This window comes from Nuphar pumila, chromosome 12, assembly GCF_984573655.1.
Source record: "Nuphar pumila chromosome 12, dmNupPumi1.hap1.1, whole genome shotgun sequence".
NCBI classification, from domain to species: domain Eukaryota; kingdom Viridiplantae; phylum Streptophyta; class Magnoliopsida; order Nymphaeales; family Nymphaeaceae; genus Nuphar; species Nuphar pumila.
This window is the reverse complement of record NC_143260.1, coordinates 96,585,819-96,610,888: the sequence shown is the minus strand read 5'-3', so window position 1 is coordinate 96,610,888 and position 25,070 is coordinate 96,585,819. Positions and strand designations below refer to the sequence as shown.

Sequence of the window (25,070 nt, the reverse complement as noted above, 5' to 3'; positions counted from 1 at the left end):
ATGTTGTTGTTATATAGTGATGTCTATAAAAAAAGCCCGATGAGCCCTTTTTATATTTCTCTTTGCAATCTCTCTCAATGTTATCTAAGTATAAAATGGAGCAAAAGAGGGAGGGTTTAATGTTTCTTTGCTCACATTACTTCTTCAAGTCCTCTTGAGGTGAGAGAGAGTGAGCTTGCATTTGTATCAAGAGCTAAACCCTAGCCTTTTGTTTTTGTCCCTTTTGCGATATTTGCTTCTTTTTGTGCTTCTCTCTAGATTGATATTTGAACCATCATTTTAGGGTTTGCGTATCGATTTTTCATTTTTATGTTTTTAGGGTGTTTTTATGGTTTGGGTTTCTCGCATTGGCTTGGAAGCGTTGGGGGTGATTTCTTAGTGCTTTGTTTTATGTAAAGTTTTTCATTTCTTTGCATCTACTTTTCTGTTAATTGACCGCTCATAAATTTTACTATTTCAATGGTGATCTCTCAATATCATGTTTGTTTTCATTATTTTGGACTTCATCATTTAATAACTACCAAAATCAAGTACTTCAATGGTGTACCATGGAAATGTTGTCCATAAACCTTCTTTGATTTGGGGAATTTGGTGACAAAGCATTTGGTTGGGCCAATGTGTGGTAGATTGTGCACCCGAAAAGTTAGAAAGTTCTATTTTATTCTTTTAAATTTTTAGATTAGGTATCTCGCATCAATAAATAGGTTAAACATATCCATCATAAATTCATTGACATCTAATCTTTCTGGTTGAAAATGTTTAAATGTCTACAAATTTCTAATGGGATATGCGAACTACTTACTGATGAAAGTGACCTAAATCTCCATTAGAAACTTGTTGACATCTAAATCTTTTAGGCATAAAGATGTTATTTTTGGACCATCTAAAGAACTATTTAAAATATTATGGGGTCTGGTTTAGGATTGGTTTTTGCTTTTTCTTTCTACTTTCCATCACTTGAGAAAGTTGCAGTTGTTTCTTCATCTTTAAATTTAATGTCTTCCACACTCTAAAATATTCAAAAGTTCATGTTAAGAATTTTTAATTCACATAGAAAAATATTCTATAATGGATACCCAACTTGGGGTTCACAATGTTCTCAAGGGTAATTTGTGTACTTTCCACTAGTTGCAACTAGATCGGCCAACATCTGAATCATCCCCTAAATCATACTTTCAAGGCATTTTGGTGTATGATTCTGGATATATGCTTCTTTCCTTATGTATATGTTTATGCATTGTGCTTTTGATTAACTGGTCGTTAGTCACATATCTCATGTAAGGATGCTGGTTTTTGCAATAATTCACAACTATTCTCTGAATGTGATTTTTCTCTAGTTCATTCTATTTGTAGGTGCCCAACTGGTTTTAAATATGAAATCAATTACCAACCGCCAATGGTTGTTCCAAGAGAGGATCTTGCCAAGGTCCAGAGGGCTGTGAAAGTTTTCTCGCGCATCGACCACATGTTCGACCTCATGTATGCTAAGAGGGCATTCGTTCATTGGTACATCGGGGAAGGAATGGAAGAAGGAAAATTCTTTGAGGTGCACTTGTGGTATTTTTATTTTCCTCGAGATAGGAAATATGCAAATGGGCATAGAACAAATAGGCGACATCCATTGTTTTTTTTTTTTTGCAGGTTTATAACCTATAATGGCGAGATAGGGATCTTAACATTATATCATATCTCGTTGTTAAAACAACCTCATCATTAAAGATTTATATGTCGCTATTGGTATTTTCAGCGAGATTCATCGTTGGTGTTGGTTCACCCTTTAATGATGAGCTAGAAATGTTGCAGTTATTACTCAACAAAGGCCAATTTTTTTTGCGAGATGTCAATGAGAATTCTCATCGTTATAGGCCTATAGCGATGAGAAATAGGGCAATAACGGCGAGATATATCGCCGCTATTGACCTGCATCCATGTAGTATATTAGCTTTCCAACGTACCAAATAGTGCCTCAATATGAAACATGAATAACAATTATAGTCAAAACAAGTTATCTTGTCATAATAGATATGAAGTATGACCTAATTTTAATGTGAAGATCTGAAATTGTCCTATCCAATCTCTAGGAAACCTCTAGAACCCCATCCACGTACATCATTTGGAGAGAAACCATAAAAAAACTATCCTTGTCTCCCTAGAACCCAAGCAAATACAATAATCCCAAATCCTATCATACCCAAACTTCGATCCCAAGCAACACTCTTAAATCTGTTTCGGTTGAATTAAAATCCAGAAAACCCTGAATTCATATTCCATACAAAATTCTTATAAGTAGGAGCACACACATATAGTCTAAGAAGATTTAAAAATCATATACCCGAGTGTTGTCTTTATAGAAAGAATCCTACCCAAGCTCTGCCAGTTCTCAGACTTGCTCTTGCCTTGAGCCCTAAACTGCCATATCTATAAGGAAGTGTTGTAGAAACCATAAGAGGTGTTGTTGAACCAAGGAGGAGCCCCCAAAAAACCAAACAGTCCCAAAAGTTTGAAAAAAGTACTTTTCAGATCCTTTGTTTATTATTTTTATTTCATATAGTTAGTTCATCAAATATTTATGTGTTTTGATATTTATTTGCATATCTAAATCCTTGGTGGTGAGTGTCAAACTATAAAGATTGAAAACCTGCCTTTGCATTAGCTTTTTTCTTGAAAAAAGACAGCCAGAGCTTGAAACAAGCGTCCTCATCTTCTAAAAGGCTTTCAAAAAGGATTTTATTAAATTTGGGTAAGTCGAATTTTTCTCCCTCAATACTTTTATCAACACACCTTTAAAATAATAATATTTTTTAAAATACAATGTAACGTTTTGATGTAAAAAAAAGACTTTGATAGCTTCATAAAATTAATTTTTTTTTAATATTTGACTTTTCAATTCCTTCAAAATTACCTATAATGCTCCAAAAAGTAACCATGCATTTTAAAAAAATATCATTTAAAAATTTTATTTTAATTATTTTAATAAGATTGAATTCATATAAGTTTAATATATATTGTATTAACTTATTTGATTAAAAAGCTTGATGTTTTCATTAGATAGACCGTTGCCTTTTAGATTCTTTTAAAAGCCTAATTTAACATCACAATTTTCTCATCCAATGGATGCTTCTCCACTAATTTAACATGAGAAATTATTGTCTAATAGATGTTCTCCAATAACTAAATTAACGAGATTACATTTATTAGGTTTGATTCATAAAACATGCAGTAAAATATTAGAAAATAATACGGTCAAACTCAAATCAGGACGGATGGATACCTTAGCTTGCATCATATAAAATAGATTGTACTATCATAACCTAAGGGTTTAATTTAACCAATATTGTCAACAAATCAATACAAAAATGAAAATGATCTGATACGGATTTTCTTTAAATATATTATAAAAACAAATTAAAATATTTTTATAGTATTTAAAATATTATTTTCATGTTGTTTTTGACACGTGCCATCTGTTGGTTAAAAGCTAGGAGTGATTCAGCTTGATTCGATTCATAATTGAGAGATTGAGTTTTCCAAGTGTACGGTGGGGAGCAGAGAACACATTAACAAGCTATCATCCTTTTGGACACGTGGTAGTTAAGGCTTGCACTTACCGACTGGCAGCAGAACACGACATTTTCAGAAATGCTTGTCACCATCGTAAGCATTACAGCAAACAGCTGCAACACAACTAGGGTGTCAACGGGTCGGGTTTACCCGACTTGGACCAAATCTTATAGTGTCATGACAAATAAGAAGACCCGGATCCAGACTTGAAGGTTGATTAATACATGAACCCATGTATAGTTTGTGTAATTTTATACCAGACTCGGGTTCGATCCGTAAGACCTATAAATTTTCAATGTAAAAACAATAAAAAATATTATTTTACTTGGTATAGTCCGAGTCTGGTTCATGTTGTTCTTATCGGGTTCGAGTACCATTTCTCTTATAATAGACTCGATTAGACTAAGGTCCGGACCCATGCCATACCCAAAAGTGTAATCCAAGTCTTTTTCACTCTTTGATAGGTGTCGCCCATTTTTTAAGATGAACGACATCCAAGTTGCACCGTCAGAGACCCGATCCACTCTCATTTATATCGGGGGTTCTGAAAGTGTAGTTAAGGAAAATAGCGACAGTGATAAAAATAACGTGATAAAACTGCGATGTTATCGCGACTTTAATGAGAAACAGAAAAAGTATGAAAAAGCGTATAAGGGACTGTAAGCCTTCACATGGACACGTGTCGACGAGCCTGAAAAGCGTCAGTTACGAGAGCTTATAAAGGGTCGCGCGCAAATTCTGGTGATTGCTCTTCTTCACCTTCTTCTTCCTTGCTCCTTGGATCTTTACGTCTCTGCTACTGACAGAGAAGTGTCCGATCTGTCTGTGTGTGTTCGTGTGCGTGTGGTGTGAGAAAGAGAGGAAGATGCCTCACGGACGCATATCGGCGAATTTGGGATCGCCCACCGTCGACGTGTTCGTCGACATGGGCCATCCGCTTCTCAATCGGACGGTCGACGGATTCCTCAAGATCGGAGCCGTACATCTCTCTCCGCATTTCTCGTCTTTCCTTGGCATGTTTTTCGTGTCCTTATTTTATTGGGTGTTTTGTGCCATTTTCAGGTGGGTGCGACTCGAGTCGCTGCGGAGGAGGCCTACCAATGCATCCGTAAAGGTATCCCTAACTGGTTTTCCTGTCCTTACCTCCTCTTTTCTTTTCTTCTTTTTTTCCTTTGACGAAAATTAGTCATGGATTTTTACGAAGATACGGACACGCACCGTGACACGGTATGAGTTTCGTGACGAAATAGAACAAGAAGACACCGTATTTTTTCGTTATTTTATTGATTACAAATATGACCTGCTATTTTAATATATGAAATTTCTTTATTATTGAAAATGTTGTTAAATTTTATTTTTTTTTAAAGTAGATAGTGTCATATCGTGTCGTGTCGTTCGATACCGTGATACTTCTTTCATACATGGGTAATGATTTCATTTTCTTTTCTTGTTTCCTATTTTTTTGGCCGTTACTATTTGTTTTAATTTTGTTCTTGAAAAATGGAAGATATGAACGGGACTGCCCAAAATGCGATTGATGAATTATTTTGGGTTTAGTAAGGAAAAATGATTTTTTTTTCTGTGCTTACTGAGATTTCTAGTTTCTTTTGTCCAAAGAGCTTGGAGGCTCTTTGAGTTTTTCTGTGCATTTCAAACGTGATTCTGTCATTTTCGTAAGGAGGGTCTGCCTCAATTGCTTTGTTCTTTTTTATAACTTCTGGATTGGTCTGTAAGCCAGGGAATGCGACCTTTACATCGGAAATATGGTCCATAGGTCTCATTAGGCAGTGTTCCTTTGTAACCCAATTGAGAGCTCTGCAGGGTTTAAAGCCCCGTCTCAAGGTTGAATTTATTGAATTTGTACCTGACATATTTTAAGTGGTGATTTGCAGCTTTTCCAGATCTTGCTGTTATTGGCTTCTCTGTGTTTTCTTATGTGATTTCACTGTTGAGTTTTTTCTGTGTTTGCACAGGGAAGTTCCTTGACAAATTTTTTCTGTTTCTGGGGCTGTAGACAAATATGTGGATAAGTTGAATCTGAGTTTTGACTGTGATTTTATTGCCATCTTATTGTTGCGAGTCTCGAAGTAAATGTAGCTTAAGGTTTTTCTGGGTAAGCAAAGGGAAGTTCTTTGACAAATTTTCTCTGTTTCTGGGGCTGTAGACAAATATGTGGATAAGTGGAATCTGAGTTTTGAGTGTGATTTTGTTGTCATCTTATCGTTGTGAGTCTTGAAGTAAATGTGGAGGATGTTATAATGAAACAAGTTTGCCATTTTTGTCCTTTTAAAAAAATGTGGCAGGTTCTAAATGTAGTCTACAGGACCAAGTTAAGTAAGACCACAGTCACCGATATAGCTGATATTTTGAAAATATCCCAATATTATCTACATTTTCAGCTAGGCCGATAATATCTGCAAAATATTATTATCACAATATTTTTTTATTATTTTTTAAAAAGAGGTTTTTGCAAATCGGTCCTTGCCTTATCAAGCATTTGCAAATTAGTCCATGCCTTATCAGGTTTTGCAAATTGGTGACCACCTTTTGATTAACCTTTACAAATTGGTCCCTGAGTTAACAGCCGTTCCTCACCCCGACGGAAACTGTTAAAAGGAACATAAATTAACAGTTTTGCCCTCATAGAGACTATTTTGTAAATACTGAATATGGTAGGGACTAATTTGCAAAACTGTGTAAAACAATTTTGATTCAAGGCTGTGCTTTTTCAAAAGCCCATTCGACTCAAAAACTGATTCTAACAATGGTTTTAAGTTTTAATCCACCCTCTCTCTCTCTCTCATATTTTAAAGCTATACAGAAATAATCAAGCAATGGTCCAGCTGCCTCGGCCTGTACAATGAACCAAACCATAATTGTAGACGGGGCCTTCACATTTCTAGTAGATTGTCGTGCCATTGAATCGTAAACAACTTTCAGCCATTTGATAAATGTGCATCATATCTTTCATTTCCCATTTGGTTTGGTGGTATTTTCAATTACATCGTGTGCATGGAATCACCATCTTGCCCTGACTGTAGACCACCACTGGCAGCCATCGGGATGGGGAAGGAGACAGAGTCTCTGGGAAGGGAGAGAGGGAAAGAGGGGGAGACAAGGGGCATTTGGTGAGAGAAGGCTTTGTGGTGAATCATTAACCATTGTCAACATTTGACCATGGTGCGGGGTCCAATTTGCAAAACGTGATAAGGCAAGGTCTAATTTGCAAATGCCTGATAAGGCAGGGACCAATTTACAAAAAACCATTTTAAAAATTCTTATTTATATATGTTTTAAGTTACAATTTTTCTGTTTTCTTGGTTTCTTTTGTATTTTAAACACTTTTGAAGCTTGTTTCTTTATATTTTTTTGCAAGAAATAATAGAAAACCTATTATTTTCCTATGTTTCTTATTATTATTTATATTTTTCAATTTTTAAATCTCCCAAGATTTTTCCAAGTTTTTCCAGAGAAAAATCACTTTTTGAAAAGATCTCTAAGAAAAACCCTCATCGAGGAATTGCCTTGAACGATCTACGAGTAAAACACCACGTATACATCTTTCCTCTACTTCATTCTATTTATCATGGCAACATGGCAATATTTTTTATATACAATATGTTTGAGTGAAATATTGGTACTTTACAAATACTGTTGCATAATGTTTCCTTATTCATATACGCTTATGTTGGTCATTGTAGGAAGCATTTCAGGCAACAATTTTGAGCACATGGTAAGGTTCCTTCTTTCTTAGGATTTATTGTGCTTTTTTTTGTCATTTTAGATTGTTTAAGAATTCATTCAATTGGCATGTTAGACATTATGTTATTACGACAAAATGTCGGGATGGTAAAGACGGTAGAGAATAGATATATCTGCTCCTTTTTCATCCAGGAACAATGCAGTTCTCCAAAAATATCCCAAGTAAATGTGCTTGAGTTTATGTTTAGCTGATAGAGTTGGATGTATATAATGGTCTCGGTGGGCCATGAATCGTTGGTGGTTGATTTGGCTTGAACCAAAGCAGCAAATGCTGTAGAACTTTGAGTCCTGGTGTGGTTATGTGCTTTGGGTATTTGTACTTTCATAGATCCATGCTCACTAGTTTGGTTTGGTGAATAGATATGTGTGTGTCATGTGCACAAGGATATTCATGTCTTCTTTACAGTCTTGCATTTCTGGGATCAATTTAATGATTTGCCATATATGTAATATCCATTTGTATACATATCTTAGTTCAGGATCTGTCTTTTCTTTATCACCAATTAAGTGAGCAATTCCGGTTTCTTCTCCAAGCTGCTCGATTCACATGGTTTGAGGGTTAAGATTTTGGGCTATGTCATTTTTGTTTTCTTTTTAAGGGGAATGAAAAGTATTTGCTAGAAGCCAAGGATAAAGAGATGTCACAAGGTAATATGCCCATATAAAGTAAAAGGTAATGAATGAGACAAGAGTTGGAAGTGCCATGAAGAAAACCTAATAAAACAGAAATTTCCCTCATCCGCTTGATGTTGCCCAAGTTATCATATTCTTTTTGGTGTGGACTTGGATCAGAAGTCGGTTTTGCCGAAATGTTATTAAAAACTCTGATGGTTGTCCACTCTTCATATGGATCGCAGGTAGTCACCAGCTGCCAATACCATGTAACCAGTGTTGTCAAAAGCGTTGAGGCGTAGCGAGGCGCTTCACCAAAAACTGAGGCGAGGCGTAAAGCGTAAGCCTCAAATATTTTTTTTGAAAACTTTAAAAAAATTATAAAAAATATCTAAAAATATAAATAAATAAAAAAATGCTTTATTGATGAAATAACAACCAATAAGAAATAGAGAATCTCAAATAAGTACTAAAAAATTATGGGATTAACATATAAAAGTAACTAAAAACTGATTACATAACTGGAAAATATATGAGATTAACCAAAAAAAGTTTAAAATATACTAAGAAACTGATTACATAACTAAAATAATTGGAAAATATATGAGATTAACCTACAAAAGTTAAAATATATGAGATTAACATATAAAAGTAACTAAAAAAATGATTACATAACTAGAAAATATATGAGATTAACCAAAAAAAGATAAAATATACTAAGAAACCAATTACATAACTGGAAAATATATGAGATTAACCAACAAAAGTTAAAATATATGAGATTATTCTAAAAAATAGGAGATTAACATATAAAAGTAACTAAAAAACTGATTACATAACTGGAAAATATATGAGATTAACCAACAAAAGTTAAAATATACTAAGAAACTGATTACATAACTGAAATAACTGGAAAATATATGAGATTAACCTACAAAAGTTAAAATATATGAGATTATTCTAAAAAATATGAGATTAACATATAAAAGTAACTAAAAAAATGATTACATAACTGGAAAATATATGAAATTAACCAACAAAAGATAAAATATACTAAGAAACCGATTACATAACTGGAAAATATATGAGATTAACCAACAAAAGTTAAAATATATGAGATTATTCTAAAAAATATGAGATTAACATATAAAAGTAACTAAAAAACTGATTACATAACTGAAAAATATATGAGATTAACCAACATAAGTTAAAATATACTAAGAAATTGATTACATAACTGAAATAACTGGAAAATGTATGAGATTAACCTACAAAAGTTAAAATATATGAGATTATTCTAAAAAATATGAGACTAACATATAAAAGTAACTAAAAAACTGATTATATAACTGGAAAATATATGAGATTAACCAACAAAAGTAAAAAATATTAAGAAACTAATTACATAACTGAAATAACTAAAAAATATACGAGATTAACCAACAAAAGTTAAAATATAGTAATATACTAAGAAACGGATTACATAACTGAAATAACTGAAAAAAATATGAGATTAACCTACAAAAATCTTGTTGATCATGTTTCAGAAATCTTGTTGTAAAAAAAAAAAATTTTTTTTTGCACCTCAGTTTTGCGCCTTGAGGCACAGAGGGCCGCACCTCAAGGCGAGGCATGCCTTTTGCTCCTCAAGGCATGTTTTTGATAACGCTGCATGTAACATTACATTTCATTCCTTTAGATAATATATTGTTAGCAGAAGTATAGATTCCTGTGTAGCAAAAATCAAGTAAATATTGGGCAGATAGTGATTACATGAAGAAACTGAATTTGTTTATGCAAAGTGTAGGATGGTCTGCAAGTTAGTGGTATGTCTTACAAATTGTTAATCATATCAACCATGCTAAGGTGATAGCTCCAGAGGAGGGGACCTTAACTCCAACTTGCATTCTTGGGAAGAATTCTCGTTGATGGTTCCATAAGAGATCTATGGTAATGAACATTCTTGGGCTTATTGAAAGAAGATTCTTAGATGGACCAATACCAAATCAGTGGCAATTCATGACTGCAATTGCATGTAAGGAGTGACTCGTTTAGAGTGCTAATCAGTCACATTTTGGTGGACATTTATGGACGGTGCTCCTCAGGGTTCGCATAAAAAGCAACACTTTTTTATCATTCAGCTACATCTACCACCTTGATGAAGAGTTTGATAGGTGTTGGCTCAATTTTGTAGTGTTTCAGAACAATAAGCTGCTTAATGTTTCATCTTTTGCATCTTGATTTCTGTGTGGACCTTCTAAACCTAAATTTTCCCCCACTATATGTATTTATATAGTCCTTTATGTTAAAATTTTCTCTAATTTTATTTTTTCTATTTTGGGTTTATCCGTCTAAATACATGAAATCAATTTCTTGCCTAGATAACTGTCCCTTACCTGATTCTATGTTTCTGTTGGGATTTTTTTCTTTCATGTTCATATATATTGCTTTTTTTGTCCTGTTCACTGTACTCCGTATAGTGCTTGTTCTGTGTAATGGAGAGGTTATACAGTCTTTTGCAACTCACCCTATAAAATTGACCCGATCAAATGGCCATTGGAAATCTAATTGAGTGCTATTATTTATTCTTGGGTCTTTGTCTTTTACATATACCCTGGCAGTGGTGGAAGATTTGAATAATTTTGGGAATAAACTCGAACAGTTGCTAGTTACTGTTAGCTGACTTGCATATTCACTTGTTCAGTTATGCTGATATATTACTATCCTACTTGCTGTATACACATGCACACAATATACCATTCAGAAATTCTCTTTCTAAGCAAGAATTTTGTGCATAAAAGAACAGTCACACTGCTTCTCTGTTGGTATACATAGAAAATATATCAGTATATGGAACAGTTTAGTGTATATATCCCTGATAATTGTTCATGTTTTTGCAGTTAAAAAAGATGTGCAAGGAAGGTGCATTATGGGGTAAGCCTTATGATTTTCTTGATTCCTTCATATGTTAAGCTATTCATTCCTGTGCCCAAATATCTTTCTTCCTTGGACTGGGCAGAGTTACAGTTTCTTGTCCTAGAGTTCTCCAGAGCTTCACTATCCATCAAAGATTCAAAAGAAAGATTAAGCATTATGGATTTCTTCATTCCTGTACCTGAGTCCAAATTTCTTTGTTCCCTGGACTGGGCAGTTTTACCCTATTTTAACTTAAGGCTCTCCAGAGGCTGCTCCACTGCTTGGCTATCCATTAAAAGAAAGCCATTATAATATAGTACATTTTGAGATATATGTCATATGATCTTGTAAAGTATCCCTAATTTTCCATGAGAATCCAATTATATAATCAATCTTCATTTTCATGTAATTGCAGGCACTGTGGCTGGAGTTTATGTGGGAATGGAATATGGAATGGAAAGGATTCATGGCAGAAAAGACTGGGTAGTTCTCATTTAATCCCACTTGGGTCTATTTTACTTTCGCCACTTTTTATTTGCTTGATTGTCTATTTTCTTATGAAGCTATCTCTAGACATTATGTTTTCATGCACTGGCATTTGGGATATGCACATACACATATAGGTGTACTTATTATCATTTTTAGCTAGTTTATGCATGTGTTGTCATGGTAGGGGCATAGGGCCTTTATATATATATATATATATATATATATATAGCCTGTGATTAACATTTTTAGCTAGTTTATGTGTCTTACCATGGTTGGTCATTTATCAATCTCTAAATGTGAAAACTAACCCTTTGGGATTTATTCAACATGCATTATAATTAAGTTTTGTATTTGAACATGGGATATTTCTTGGTCATGACTTTCTCATCGCAATAGTTGCTTTGTTGAAACATTAATGCATTGGCCAACTTCTTCGTGATGTTGATGCCATTGGCTATGGATTTCGTACTAGGCTATATCAAGCATATCTCAAGTATTTAATTTGGCTTTTACTAACTGGATTTATGCAAGCCAAGGGGTGTCCATGATAAATACTTTGTTCCAAGGTTGTAAGTATCGTATCATTACCCGTATCAGTCGGGCCCAAAATAAGATATGTATTGTATCGTTAAAAAATTATAATTTTTGAATAATTTTTTTTAAATTCATGAAAAATTAGCAAAAAATCTAAAAAAAATCATAACATATGAAAAAATGATGAATTGCATAAAATCCAACCATAAAATAACATATGAACCATTTATTTTTCTATGAGCCGCACAAGACATCATAAATAAATTTTTTGGAGTGTGGAGCCTGATTTCACCTTGATATAAATCCTTAATTTTTGTGGAACCTGAGTGTAGAGCATGATTTCTACCTTGATGCTATCTTGTTAGCGAATTTTTTTCAGAGGGTAGATTTGTAATTTTACTCATAATAGAGACCTTAATGGACATGTAGGCATTAGTAGGGATGAATTTGAGAGTATCTATGGAGGCTATGGTATAGGAGAAAGAAACGAAAGTGGAGAAAGGATTTTAGATTTTGGTTAACCAACACTTGGTTTAGGAAGAGAGAGTCTCACCTAGTAACATTTAAAAGTGGGGTTAATACGAGTCAGATAGATTTTTTTCTACTTAGAAAGAGAGATAGGGGTTGTTGCATTGATTGTAAGGTTATACCAGGAGAAAGTGTAGCTACACAACATAGAGTCTTAATTTTAGATCTTAGATTTAGAAAATGCCGCAAAAGGGATAGACATAGGATAGATCCTAGAATTAAGTGGGGGGCACTGAAAGGAGCTAAACAAGGAATGTTTGTAGAGCAGGTAGTTAAGGAAGCTGATTGGTGTTTCGAGGAGGATTCAAAATCAATGTGGAATAAGATAGCGGGTTGCATGAGAAAGGTGGCTAAGGAGTTATTGGGTGAGTCTAAAGGCGGTGCACCGCTAGGTAAGGATACATCATGGTGGAACGAGGATGTCAAATTAGCTATTAAGGTTAAAAAAGAGTGTTATAGAAATCTAAGTAAGAGTCGTGATAATGAGAATTTGGAGAAGTATATGATAGCAAAGAAGGAAGCTAAAAAGTAGTTCGAAACGCGAGAGATAAGGTATATAAGGAGGTTTATGACAAGTTGGATACCAAAGAGGCCGAGAAGGATATTTATAGGCTTGCAAAGATGAGAGATAAAAAATCGAGGGATCTGGGTATGGTTAGATGTATCAAAGATGAAACGCAAAGGGTTTTAGTCAAAGATGAGGAGATTAAGGAGAGATGGAAAAATTATTTTGATAAGTTATTTAATGGAAGTCATGCTCAGGATCTTGGAGACTTCTCCATTCCTTTTCATGAGATGAATCGTGACTTCATGCGCAATATTCAAAAGAAAGAAATTGTAGAGGTTTTGAAGAAAATGAAATCAAGAAAGGCAGTTGGCCCATATGGTATACCTATCAAGGCTTGAAAATGCTTGGGTGAGAAAGGTTTAGAATGGTTGAAAAATCTTTTTAACAAGATTTGGCGGACAAATAAGATGCCTAATGAGTGGAGGAAGAGTACTTTGGTGCCTCTATATAAGAATAAGGGTGATATAAAAGATTGCACAAACTATCGTGGTATAAAACTCATGAGTCATACTATGAAACTTTGGGAGAGGGTGATTGAGTATAGGTTGAGGAAGGTTGTCATGATATCAGAGAATCAATTTGGTTTTATGCCTGAAAGATCAACTATGGAAGCTATACATCTTCTTAGACAACTTATTGAGAGATTTAGAGAGAGGAATAAAGATTTGCATATGGTTTTTATTGATTTGGAGAAGGCATACGATAAAGTACCTAGGGATGTTCTCTGGTGGACAATGATGAGGAAAGGTGTTTCTCTCAAGTACATTAGTATAATTAAAGATATGTACGAAGGAGTAGTAACCAATGTCCACACTTGTGGAGGGATAACAACCAATTTTCCTATAACGGTTGGGTTACATCAAGGATCTGCTTTAAGCCCTTTCCTATTTGCTATAGTGATGGATGGGTTTACGATATCAATTCAAGAAAATATGTCATGATGTATGTTGTTTGTTGATGATATTGTTTTGATTGATGAGTCTAGAGCTGGGGTTAATGCTAAGTTAGAATTATGGAGACAGACATTGGAAGCAAGAGGTTTTAAGTTGAGTAAGAGTAAGACATAATATATGGAATGTCGGTTTAGTAAGCAACGAAGTAGTGATGGGAGTGTTGTGAAGCTTGGTGAGTAAGAAATACCGGTGGATGACTGTTTCAAATATTTGGGATCTATCATTCAAAAGGATGGAGAAATTGATGGAGATGTAAATCATAGGATAAAGGTTGGGTGGATGAAATGGAAAAGTGCAACTGGTGTGTTGTGCGATCCTAGAATGCCATTGCGGTTGAAGGGAAAGTTTTATAGGATGACAATTAGGCCCGCTTTACTATATGGTACGGAATGTTGGGCTGCCAAGAGACATCATATTCAAAAAATGAGTATAGCTGAGATACGTATGCTTTGATGGATGTGTGGAAATACAATAAAAGATAAGATTCGAAACGAGGAGATACGTAAGAAGGTAGGCGTTGCATCCATTGAAAATAAGATGAGAGAGAATCGTTTATGGTGGTTTGGACATATTCGGCGAAGGCCTAATGATGCTCCAGTTAGAAGGATGGACAAATGGAAAATATATATTAGTTAAAAGAGGTCAGGGTAGGCCTAAGAAGACTTGGATGGAAATGATAGGAAAGGATATGAATGCTTTGAACCTCACCGACGACATGACTTTGGATAGAAATGATTGGAGGAGAAGGATTCATGTGGAAGACCCAGAATGATTTTCTTATTTGGTTCATATCGCCGACCCCAATTATTTTGGGATGAAGGCGTAGTTGTTGTTGTTGTTGAGATTTTTTACCTTAACCCACTTTCTTGAGTGAAAATTAGTGGAAATGCAATCTTACTTGAGCGAACCGCAAGAGTCCTCTCTTTGCACACAGATCGGCCCCCAAATTGCTCTCACGACTCTTAGGGTACGTGGATACCCCTCTAATGGCTTCTACACAAATGAGGAAGTCTGTCCTCAAGAGGTCTTTAAAACTCAAAAAATAAAAACAAGTTTCAACCCTTTTTAAAGTGCACCGAAAGTGTATTGTACAATACACCATGTATTGTATGATGCGACACGATACAGGATTGGATCATACGATACATATGATATGGATACAGTATACACTTGTATTGTAATACGAGTGTGTATCGTATCTCTTTTGCCCATAGTAACGATACGTATCTTACTATATCGTATGATACTTACAACATTGCTTTGTTCAATGCTACCATAGAATTGTTTAATGTGTGTGGTTGTGCATGCACGTGCATTTGGTGAGTTATTTGTGTTCTCCTCTGTTATATTTTATTCCTCATTGTTACACTAGAACGCATTATAATTAAGTTTTATATTTCAGCTTGGGCTATTTCTTGGCCATGACTTTCTCGTGCAATAGTTGCTTTGATGAAACACTAAGGCATTGGCCAACTTCTTCGTGATGTTGATTCCATTGGCTATGGGTTTGGTAATAGGCTATATCAAACGTATCTTAAGTATTTACTTTGATTTTTTTTGGACTTATAACCCAAAGAAACCGCACCCAGCACGAAGACCTGGTCATATTGGCTCAGCCCGCCATACCTATGGTCGTTGTGCCATCAACGTAAAACTCTGAGGCTAGTTCTCCTACCCTCGGGCGCTATGCTACGCATTGGCTTGCACAGAGGGGCGACACCCATGAGAATCGAACCTTGACTGCCCGTCTAGCAACCAAGGCCCATTCCACTACGCCAATTGCACAAAATACAACCATAAAATAACATATTAAGCATTTATGTTTCTATGAGCTGCATAAGACATCAATAAATTTTTAAAATGTGGAACATGATTTCACCTTGATATAAATCCCTTATTTTCATGGAGCCTGAGTAGAGCATGATTTCTATCGCGATGACAGCCTATTGGCGGAATTTTTTGGAGGGTAGTTTTGTAATTTTACTCATAATAGAGATTTTTTACCTTAACTCAATTCTTTGAGTGAAAAAATAGTGGAAATGTACTCTTACTTGTGCGAACTACAAAAATCCTCTCCATTGCATACGGATCGGCCCTTAAATCACTCTTAGGAATCTTAGGGTGCGTGGATATCCCTCTAATGACCTCTACATAAATGAGAAAGTTGGTCCTTATGAGGTCTCTAAAAACCAAAAAATAAAAAACAAATTTCAACCCTTTTTAAAGTACATCGAAGGTGTATTGTACGATACACCCTATATCGTATGATACGACATGATACAGGATTGTATCGTATGATACGACATGATACAAGATTGTATCATACCATACATACGATACTGATATGATACACACTCATATTGCAATACGAGTGTGTATCATATCGCTTTTACCCATAGTAACAATATGTATTGTACTGTATCGTACATGCACCCAAATTGGTGAGTTATTTGTGTTCTCCTCTGCTATATTTTATTCCTCTCATTGTTACTTGCACTAGAACACATTATAATTAAGTTCTGTATTTCAACATGGGCTATTTCTTGGACATGACTTTCTCATTGCAATAGTTGCTTTGTTGAAACACTAAGGCATTGGCCAACTTCTTCATGATGTTGATGTCATTGGCTATGGGTTTGGTACTAGGCTATATCAAACGTATCTCAAGTATTTAATTTGGCTTTTACTAACTGGATTTATGCTAGCCAAAGGGTGTACCATGATAAATAATTTGTTCCAAGGTTGTAAGTATCGGATCGTTACCCGCATCGGTCGGGCCCAAAATAAGATATGTATCGTATCATAAAAAATTTATAAAAATTCTAAAAAAATCATGAAAAAATTCTATAATAAATAATAACACATGAAACTATGATAAATTGCACAAAATACAGCCATAAAATAACATATAAAACATTTATGTTGTAAGGAAATGAAGATCTTCCACTAAAGCACAAATGCTTGTAATAGGTGTCTATTGAAAACACTTCAATCATAACCCACAAAAAGGCATAAATAAGAGAACTCAAAAGGGAAAATAATAAACTTTATTTCATTCACATGAAATGCTTAAAAAGCATTTTTACAAAGGAGAGGGGAGTCGCCCCTATTTATATACAAAGAGAGAGGAGCTTTAGAGAGCTCATAGAGAGTCATTGGATCTAGTCCAACGGCTCTATTTGTATTCATTAGACTAGCTCCAACGGCTATAACAACTAGTCAAGATCTAGTTGGATCTTGACTAGTTTTTAATCTAGTTCAAATTGAACTAGACAAAAATAAAAATTAAAAAAGAAGAAAAAAAGGAAATAAATAAATAAATATAAAATATTATATTATTATATTATATATAATTACATTTATGTGTACACTTTTTAACACTCCTCCTCAAACTTACAGTAAAATGAGCAAAAGTTTGTTTAAGAGAAAATGATATCTAGGAGCAACGAGAGGTTCAATGGTTCCATGTAGATACTCCTCTCTGACATAGTGACAATCCATTTAAATATGGTTGGTGCGTTCATGAAATGTTTGGTTGCTGGCAATATAGGTCGCACTCTTGTTATCACAACACATGCGTAAAAGTTTTGTTATTTCAACTTCCATGTCGGTCAGCAGTTTTCTGAGCCAAACTACCTCCGTTGTTGTGGTAGCCATGGCTCGGTATTCAGTTTCAGTGGACGAAAGAGAGACCTTCTGTTAATTTTTGCACCGCCACAAAATCAAGGATCTACTTAAGAAAACACAAAAACCAGTGGTTGAGTGTCTGTTATTGGGATCACCTCCCCAGTCAGCATCAGTATAAACAATTAAATCTAATGAAGATGAAGCAGACAAAAAGAGGCCTATTGAAAGGGAATACTTAATGTATCTAACAATACGCAAAACTTCTCCCATGTGAACAAAGGTGAGAGCATGTTGAAATTGACTAGTTGTGTGCACAACATGTGCTATATCAACTCTAGTAATGGAAAGATAAGAAAGTGTTTCAATAAGTTGTCTGTAAGAAGTGGGATCATCAATAGGTTCTCCATCATCGATTCTCATTTTGGTATTGACAAATTTGTAGTATTCACTCTCTTATCATCTTTAATTCCAGAGCTAAAAACAATATCAAAAGCAAACTTAGATTCAGATAATAAATAACCTCGAGGGGAACAAGCAATTTCAATTCCTAAAAAACATCTCAATAAATATAAATCAGTCATTTCAAAATGATTTTTAAGGAGCTTTTTAATGTTTTCAACTCCCTGTTTGTCTCCTCTGGTGATGATCGTGTCATCCACATAAAGAAGAAGAAGAAGAATCCATGCATTAGAAATCTTAATAAACAAAGCAATGTCAGTCAAACATGTTCTGAATCCAATACCAAGCATAACATGACTAAACCTGTCATACTAGGCTTTTGGCACCTATTTAAGACCATAAAGAGCTTTTTCTAAACGAACATCTTTACCCTTAAGAATACTTATACCAGGTGGTGCTTCCATATAAACTTCTTCAACTAGGCTTTTATTGAGAAAAACATTTTTGACATCCATTTAAAATATGAGCTATTTTCTAATAGAAGCTAAGGCTATCAGTGTTCTGACTATGGTCATCCGAGTAACTGGAGCAAAAGTTTCTTCGTAATCAATGTCATACTCTTGGGAATACCCCTTGGCCACTAATCTAGCCTTATATTTTTAAAGAGTTCTGTCACTCTTAGTTTTAATCTTATAAACCCACCTACAACCTATAGGTTTCTTTCCTTGTGGAATATTTTGAATGAACAAGTGTTAGCCCTTTCTAATGCTTTTAATTTTGCCTTCATGGCTTCTACCCATTCTATATGGTTTTTGGTTTGAGTATAGGATGGAGGTTCTATATACGAGTGTATTAATGCAATAAATGCCTTATATGTGGGTGAAAAATATTCGTAGGACACAAATTTACTGGGAGGTTTAGAGACTCTAGATGACCTTCTGGTTTGTGCTTCTAAATATTTTTTCAATGTACATGAAAGATTGGATTCTCTGCGTCTTCAGTATTGTAAACTAGTGTCCCTATGGGTTTGCTCTTCATTAATAACATTATGTTCAGAATCAACAATACCTTGACCATCATCTAGGTCGTATTCATAGTCATATCCATCAGATTTCAAGGTCAAATCTATTAAAAACGAATATTTGGTTACTTGGTCTTTTCAAAAAAAATTCCCAAGAAGGATACATTTCTTGATACATACAGTTTTTTATTTTTAAAATCAAAACACCTATAACCTTTTTTATTATCTGCATAACTTAGGAAGGCACAAGGAATGGTGCAGGGGGAGAGTTTATCGTTTTTGTTGGTGAAAAGAAAATATTTGCATCAAAAAACTCTCAATCTGAAGTAATCAGGAGACAATTTTACAAGTTTTTCAATTAGAGTTATATTTTTCAAAGAAGAAATTGACATTCGGTTAATGAGATAAGTAGCAGTTAGGGCTTCTTCAGCCCAAAACTCTTTTGGGATTTGGTTTGCTATCAATAAAGTCCTAGTGGTTTTCATAATGTGTCAGTGTTTTCATTCTGCCAAACTATTTTGTTGTGGTGTGTGTGGATAAGATATTTGATGTGTGATGCCATGTAAATTGAGATAATTTTTAAATTCTTTTGACAAAAATTCTCTCCATGAATCAGTGTAAAAAATGAAAATATCATTTTGAAATTTATTTTTAGCCATTTTGTGAAATGTTTAAAAATACAAAAAGACCTCTGATTTATGCTTAAGGAAGTAGATCAAAGTATGCCTAGAGAAGTCATCAACAAAAATTACATAATATGCGTATTCACTTTTTAATATGATCAGTGAGGGACCCCAAACGTTCGAATATATTAATTCAAGTGGTCTAGATGAAACAAAAGTTCTATCATGAAGTGATAATCTCTTAATTTTACCAAGAATACAATATTTATAAGCAAAATTTTTAGAATTACAAAATTTTCCTAAACTTGGAAAGTGTTGGATTTTGGATATATGAAGATGGAAGTCTTTTGTGACATAGGTCTAAATCTAATTTCTGAATATTATAACAAAAGGCATTATTGAGTAATTCCAAAAAATCCATATAATAGAGTCCTTCTCTATGGCCTTTCCCAATTAGCTTTTCTGACTTACGATCCTGTACTTAACAACCATGAGAAGAGAAGGAGATGTTACACCCATAATCAGATGTTTGAGAGACAGATAAAATGTTTAGATTTAATTTAAAAATATATCTAACTTTTGGAATAATTTTTTTTTTAGAGTTTTGAAGATTTTCAAAAAAAATTATTCATTTTATTTCAAGAGATGTACCATCAGTTGTGAAAACATTTGGCACACTTGAGTTATTGTTAAGACATTCCGACAAACTATTGATATTTGGGGTCATATGAAAGGAAGCACCAGAGTCGAGGAGCCAAGAAAAGTTACCGGGATCAGGGAAGGATAAGACAAATGCTCCAATTGAGGCTTCAGTTGAGGAAGATGCTCATTTGAGAAGAGGTTGAAGGATTTTCATTAATTGTGCCATAGACACGGGTGCATCTTGATTGACTTGATCTTTTGATTCTTGTGATGGACTAACGGATGCAACTTTCTTTTCTTCAATTTAAGACATTGAGGCCTATAGTGCCCCGGTTCATGACAATGGTGACAAATGACTTTCTTTTTGTCATAATCATTACCCTGCTTACCAAAATGAAGTGGCCTATAAGTACGTATATAATTTTTCGGTTTAGATACGGTTAGAATGGAATCTTCTTCATTTTTTGGAGTCTTTTTTTTAGCCTATTTTCCTCCATAGTTAGTTCTTCAATAGTGTCAATAATAGAGGAAACTTTTCCTCTATGTAAAAGGGCCGATTTGGTTGTTTCAAATTCCAGCCTCAAAGCATTTATAAATTGGTAAAAATGTTGCATATTGATTTTTTTTTTACGAAGCTCGATATCTTCGGGACAATGTCAATCTTCTCATAGTTCAGACAACTCATTATAATATTGTCTAATACTTTTGTCTTTTTGAGTTAAAGTCTGAACCTTAGCTTGTAAATTGCACACATAGTAATGTCTTTAAGGGAATACATATTTCTAAAATACTCCCAAGCCTTATTGGCATGCTCAAATTTGGCAAGACTAAAGCATTTCTTGATGTCTACTCTATTAATTAGTCAAGACATGATTTTGGCATGCCCCATCCTCCATTTTTTCTACTTTTTCTTATAAGTGGCTAATGCCTTATTTTTCTCTCCTTCCGTGAGAGGTACCTCTTTCTCATTTTCAATTTTTTTGAGAATTACTTTTGGTTCCGAATCGAAACCATCTACTATTCCCCACAACTCTTTTCCCCAAATGTGATGCTTCATGATTGAAGCTCACATCACATAATTGGTATCATTTAGTTTTATAGGCGTGATGGTGACTTTATCATTGTCATCCATTCTTACAAAGGTGAAGAAAAAAGAGAGATGATGAGAGATAACAAAAAAGAAAAATATGAGAAAAGAGGAGAGGATAAGAGCACAATCACGATCTTTGTGTAGTCAACGATCTTCCAAACGTCTTCTTTCTTCAACTATGATGACACAAAAAGCACTTGAATCACAAACAAGGAGATAAATCAACTTTTGCTAGAGAGACACGATAAACAAGGTGACAGCACTCCAAGAACTAGAAGCTTTCAAGCTTTGATACCATGCAAGGAAATGAGGATCTTCCACGTAAGTGTCTATTGAAGACACTTCAATCATAACCCACAAAAGGCCATAAATAAGAGAACTCAAAAGAGAAAATTATAAATTTTATTTCATTCACATTAAATGCTTAAAAAGCATTGTTACAAAGGAAAGGGGAGTCACCCTTATTTATACACAAAGAGAAAGGGAGAGAGAGAAGTTTTAGAGAGCTTATAGAGAGTAGTTGGAGCTAGTCCAACGGCCCTAATTGTAGTCGTTGGACTAGCTCCAACGGCTATAACTAGTCAAGATCTAGTTGGATCTTGACTAGTTTTGAATCTAGTTTAAATTGAACTAGACAAAAATAAAAATATAAAAAGAAGAAAAAAAAGAAAAAATTTATTATATATTAAAATATTATATATAATTACATTTATGTGTACACTTTTTAACATGTCTCTGTGAGCTGCATAAAACATCATCAATAAATTTTTTGGAAGAGTGGAGCCTTATTTCTGTCTTGATATAAATCCCTAATTTTCGTGAAGCCTGAGTGTAGAGCATTATTTCTACTTTGATGCCATCTTGTTGGAGGAAATTTTTTAGGGGATAGTTTTGTAATTTTATTCATAATAGATAATTTTTACCTTAACCCACTTTCTTAGTGGAAAAATGGTGAAAATGTACTTTTACTTGAGCAAACCGCAAAAGTCCTTTCTCATGCACATGGATCGGCTTCCAAATCGCTCTCATGACACTTTAGGTGTGTGGATACCTCTCTAATAACCTCTACACAAATGAGGAAGTGGGTCTTCAAGAGGTCTTTAAAACCTAAAAAATAAAAAACAAGTTTCGGTCCTTTTTAAAGTGTGCCGAAGGTGTATCGTATGATATATACAATACACCCTGTATTATATGATTCGGCATGATACAAGATTGTATTGTACAATACATACGATACGGATATGATACACACTTGTATTGTGATACGAGTGTGTATTGTATTGCTTTTTCCCATAGTAACGATATGTTATTTTACGATAAAGTACGATGCTTACAACATTGCTTTGTTCAATTCTACCACAGAATTGTTTAATGTGTATGGTTGTGCATGCATGCACATTGGCGAGTTATTTGTGTTCTCCTCTGTTATATTTTATTCCTCTCATTGTTACTTGCACGTTCTCCTCTGTTATATTTTATTCCTCTCATTGTTACTTGCACTAGAATGCAGTGTAGTGTTTTTTTTTCAGGGGAACGCAGTGAAGTGTTAAGTGATGCTTGATGGCCATGCAATGGCCACTCGGGAAATAACTGAATAATTGTTTTATTTTTAATCTTTGAAGTTATAAAACATATGGAATTGAACTTGAACTTTAACAGTCCAAGAAACAACCATATATAACCAAAATAAATGCTTGATTTTAAACAAAAAAAAGTTTAATAGTTTTAGTAATAGATGTCCATGTACTGAAGAGTAAATGAAAAATCACTATTAAAGAATTCCCAAAATGATCAGTAGTTCAAGAATCAGTAAATGATCTGTGTTCAGAAAATTTTCATGAAGAAGATTTAAATTCTGCATTTTGGATCTGATTGTGTTATTCAATTATATTTTAATGAAATTCATGGCCTTTTTTGAAGATTGTCAATGAAATTCAAAATATCATGGTGATTCCATAAATTAGTTTCTATCACAAACACTGAAAGGCACAGTTTTTAAGTATACTTTGTGAAAGCAAGGAATCATTTACCAAGCATTTTTTCCAAATTAGTAAAATGCCCTTGACGGTTCACTTGGTCTTAGGGGCCACCATGTTGCTCCAAAATTTTCTAGGGATGAAAGAATTACTGGGAAACTGTTAGTGTGCACTGAAGGCTGTGGACATGACAGTCCATAAGAGATATGTGCATGAAAAAAATTGGTTTAATTAATCAATAAAAGTGACCACGAATTACTGGAAAGAGTCAAAAGTGGACATGTGAATATATAATGAAGATATGGAGAAATGTAGGATATCCTCTAGCAAAGTGCTTACCAGCTTTTCTTCTCATTAAAATGGCATTCCCGGCCGTATAAAAGGCCCAAGTAGGCTGTCACAGTTAAATTATTATTTTGACATAAGCAATAAATCCGATGGTGTTATAAGGCTCTCTTCCCTTTTGTATATTTCAGACAAATATAATATGATCTGAATCAAATATAAGGCAATACATTGTAAACTTTTGGTGCAAATCAGGGGCATGTGACACATTCCTTGAAATTGCACATTTGTATACTGTGATTCATCAATGACTTCAAGTTTTTTAATCAATGGTTAAGTCCTTATTTTCATCCTACTCGTGAACCCCAAGCCTTTCCCTTCTTTGCTTGTTAAAAGTTTTGAGTAGCTATTGGTTGGCCATTTTCTCATTTCATCATGATCACTAACTTTTTTGTGACATTGTGTGGAACTCATTAGCAGCTAAGATGCTTCTGGGTATATGACTTGGTGGGCATGTTCTTGATTGCTCCATTTTGATTTAGCTTTCTAATTTTTTGAATTGTTATGACATATTTCAATGAAAACGTAGATGAAAGGCAAAACCAAATTTAGTTGTTTGTTCTGATTATTTTCATTTAGAGTGTCTTATTGACTTGTTTACTTACAGCTAATAATATCGTTCTCTTAGCACATTTTTTTTACTTCATTTCGAGTCTTCTTTTATCCCTTGTTCATTCTTATCTTCACTAAACCTTTTACTTAGTTTCTTGTATCTTACCTTTATTGGTTGTTCTTTTTGAGAATTTCTCTTCTCTGGGTCCTGCAGAAAAATGCAATGATCGGTGGAGCATTTACTGGGGCTTTGCTTTCAGCAGCAGACAACAATAACAGAGACAAGATCGTGGTTAATGCCATCACAGGAGGCGCCATAGCTACCGCTTCTGTGTTTATTAATCGTCTTACATGAAAGAAGGAAAGGTCTTTTAACAATGAACGCTTGTAAGAATCATTTTCTCATGGTTCTTTTATGCATTACTGTGAACTCTGTCCTGGTTATCGGATTTTTAGTATGAAAAAAAGGTTATGTCCTGGTAAAGGAGCCAATAAGTTTTATGGTCCGTATGACTTGGGAGAATACGATATGATTTACTGGGAGAATAAGTTTTATGCATATGCATGCCATAATGCATATGTGTGCTATGGTTCACGCCAACAGCTGCTAATCGCTTGGATAGCTTCGAGTCAAATAAAGCTCATTCGGGCTTTCAAACGAGGACAGCAAACCAAGCAACCAACAGCTCATGTAGTGTAAACAAGCCGAGCACAAAGAATGATTATTCAGCTTTGTTCATGCTTGGCTGGGCGGTCTAGGGTTATTTACATGAGCTCATATTGAGCTTGTGCTAAATAGTATGGTAGCTCAACTGGTTGGCTGTGCTTGATGCAAGTGAGCCTACCTTTGTTGGTCAGATTGGTCTGGGAAA

General features: G+C 34.4%; 1 protein-coding gene across 1 annotated transcript; it reads left to right on the top strand.

Annotated features, from left to right (window-relative positions):
* Positions 1 to 4,282: 4,282 nt before the first annotated feature.
* Positions 4,283 to 24,741, top strand: OEP16-1 (outer plastid envelope protein 16-1). Its single transcript, XM_089982893.1, has 6 exons — positions 4,283 to 4,540; positions 4,624 to 4,675; positions 7,263 to 7,294; positions 10,836 to 10,869; positions 11,267 to 11,334; positions 24,413 to 24,741. The coding sequence occupies exons 1-6, from the start codon at positions 4,427 to 4,429 to the stop codon at positions 24,551 to 24,553; spliced, it is 441 nt and encodes a 146-aa protein (XP_089839019.1). The 5' UTR covers positions 4,283 to 4,426; the 3' UTR covers positions 24,554 to 24,741.
* The last annotated feature ends 329 nt before the right edge of the window (positions 24,742 to 25,070 follow it).

Excerpts from the sequence above, each read along its gene's own strand:
- OEP16-1 (XM_089982893.1), top strand. The coding sequence starts at position 4,427 with ATGCCTCACGGACGCATATCGGCGAATTTGGGATCGCCCACCGTCGAC. Across the intron at positions 4,676-7,262 it reads CTACCAATGCATCCGTAAAG|GAAGCATTTCAGGCAACAAT; the intron begins GTATCCCTAACT and ends TGGTCATTGTAG. Across the intron at positions 11,335-24,412 it reads TTCATGGCAGAAAAGACTGG|AAAAATGCAATGATCGGTGG; the intron begins GTAGTTCTCATT and ends TGGGTCCTGCAG.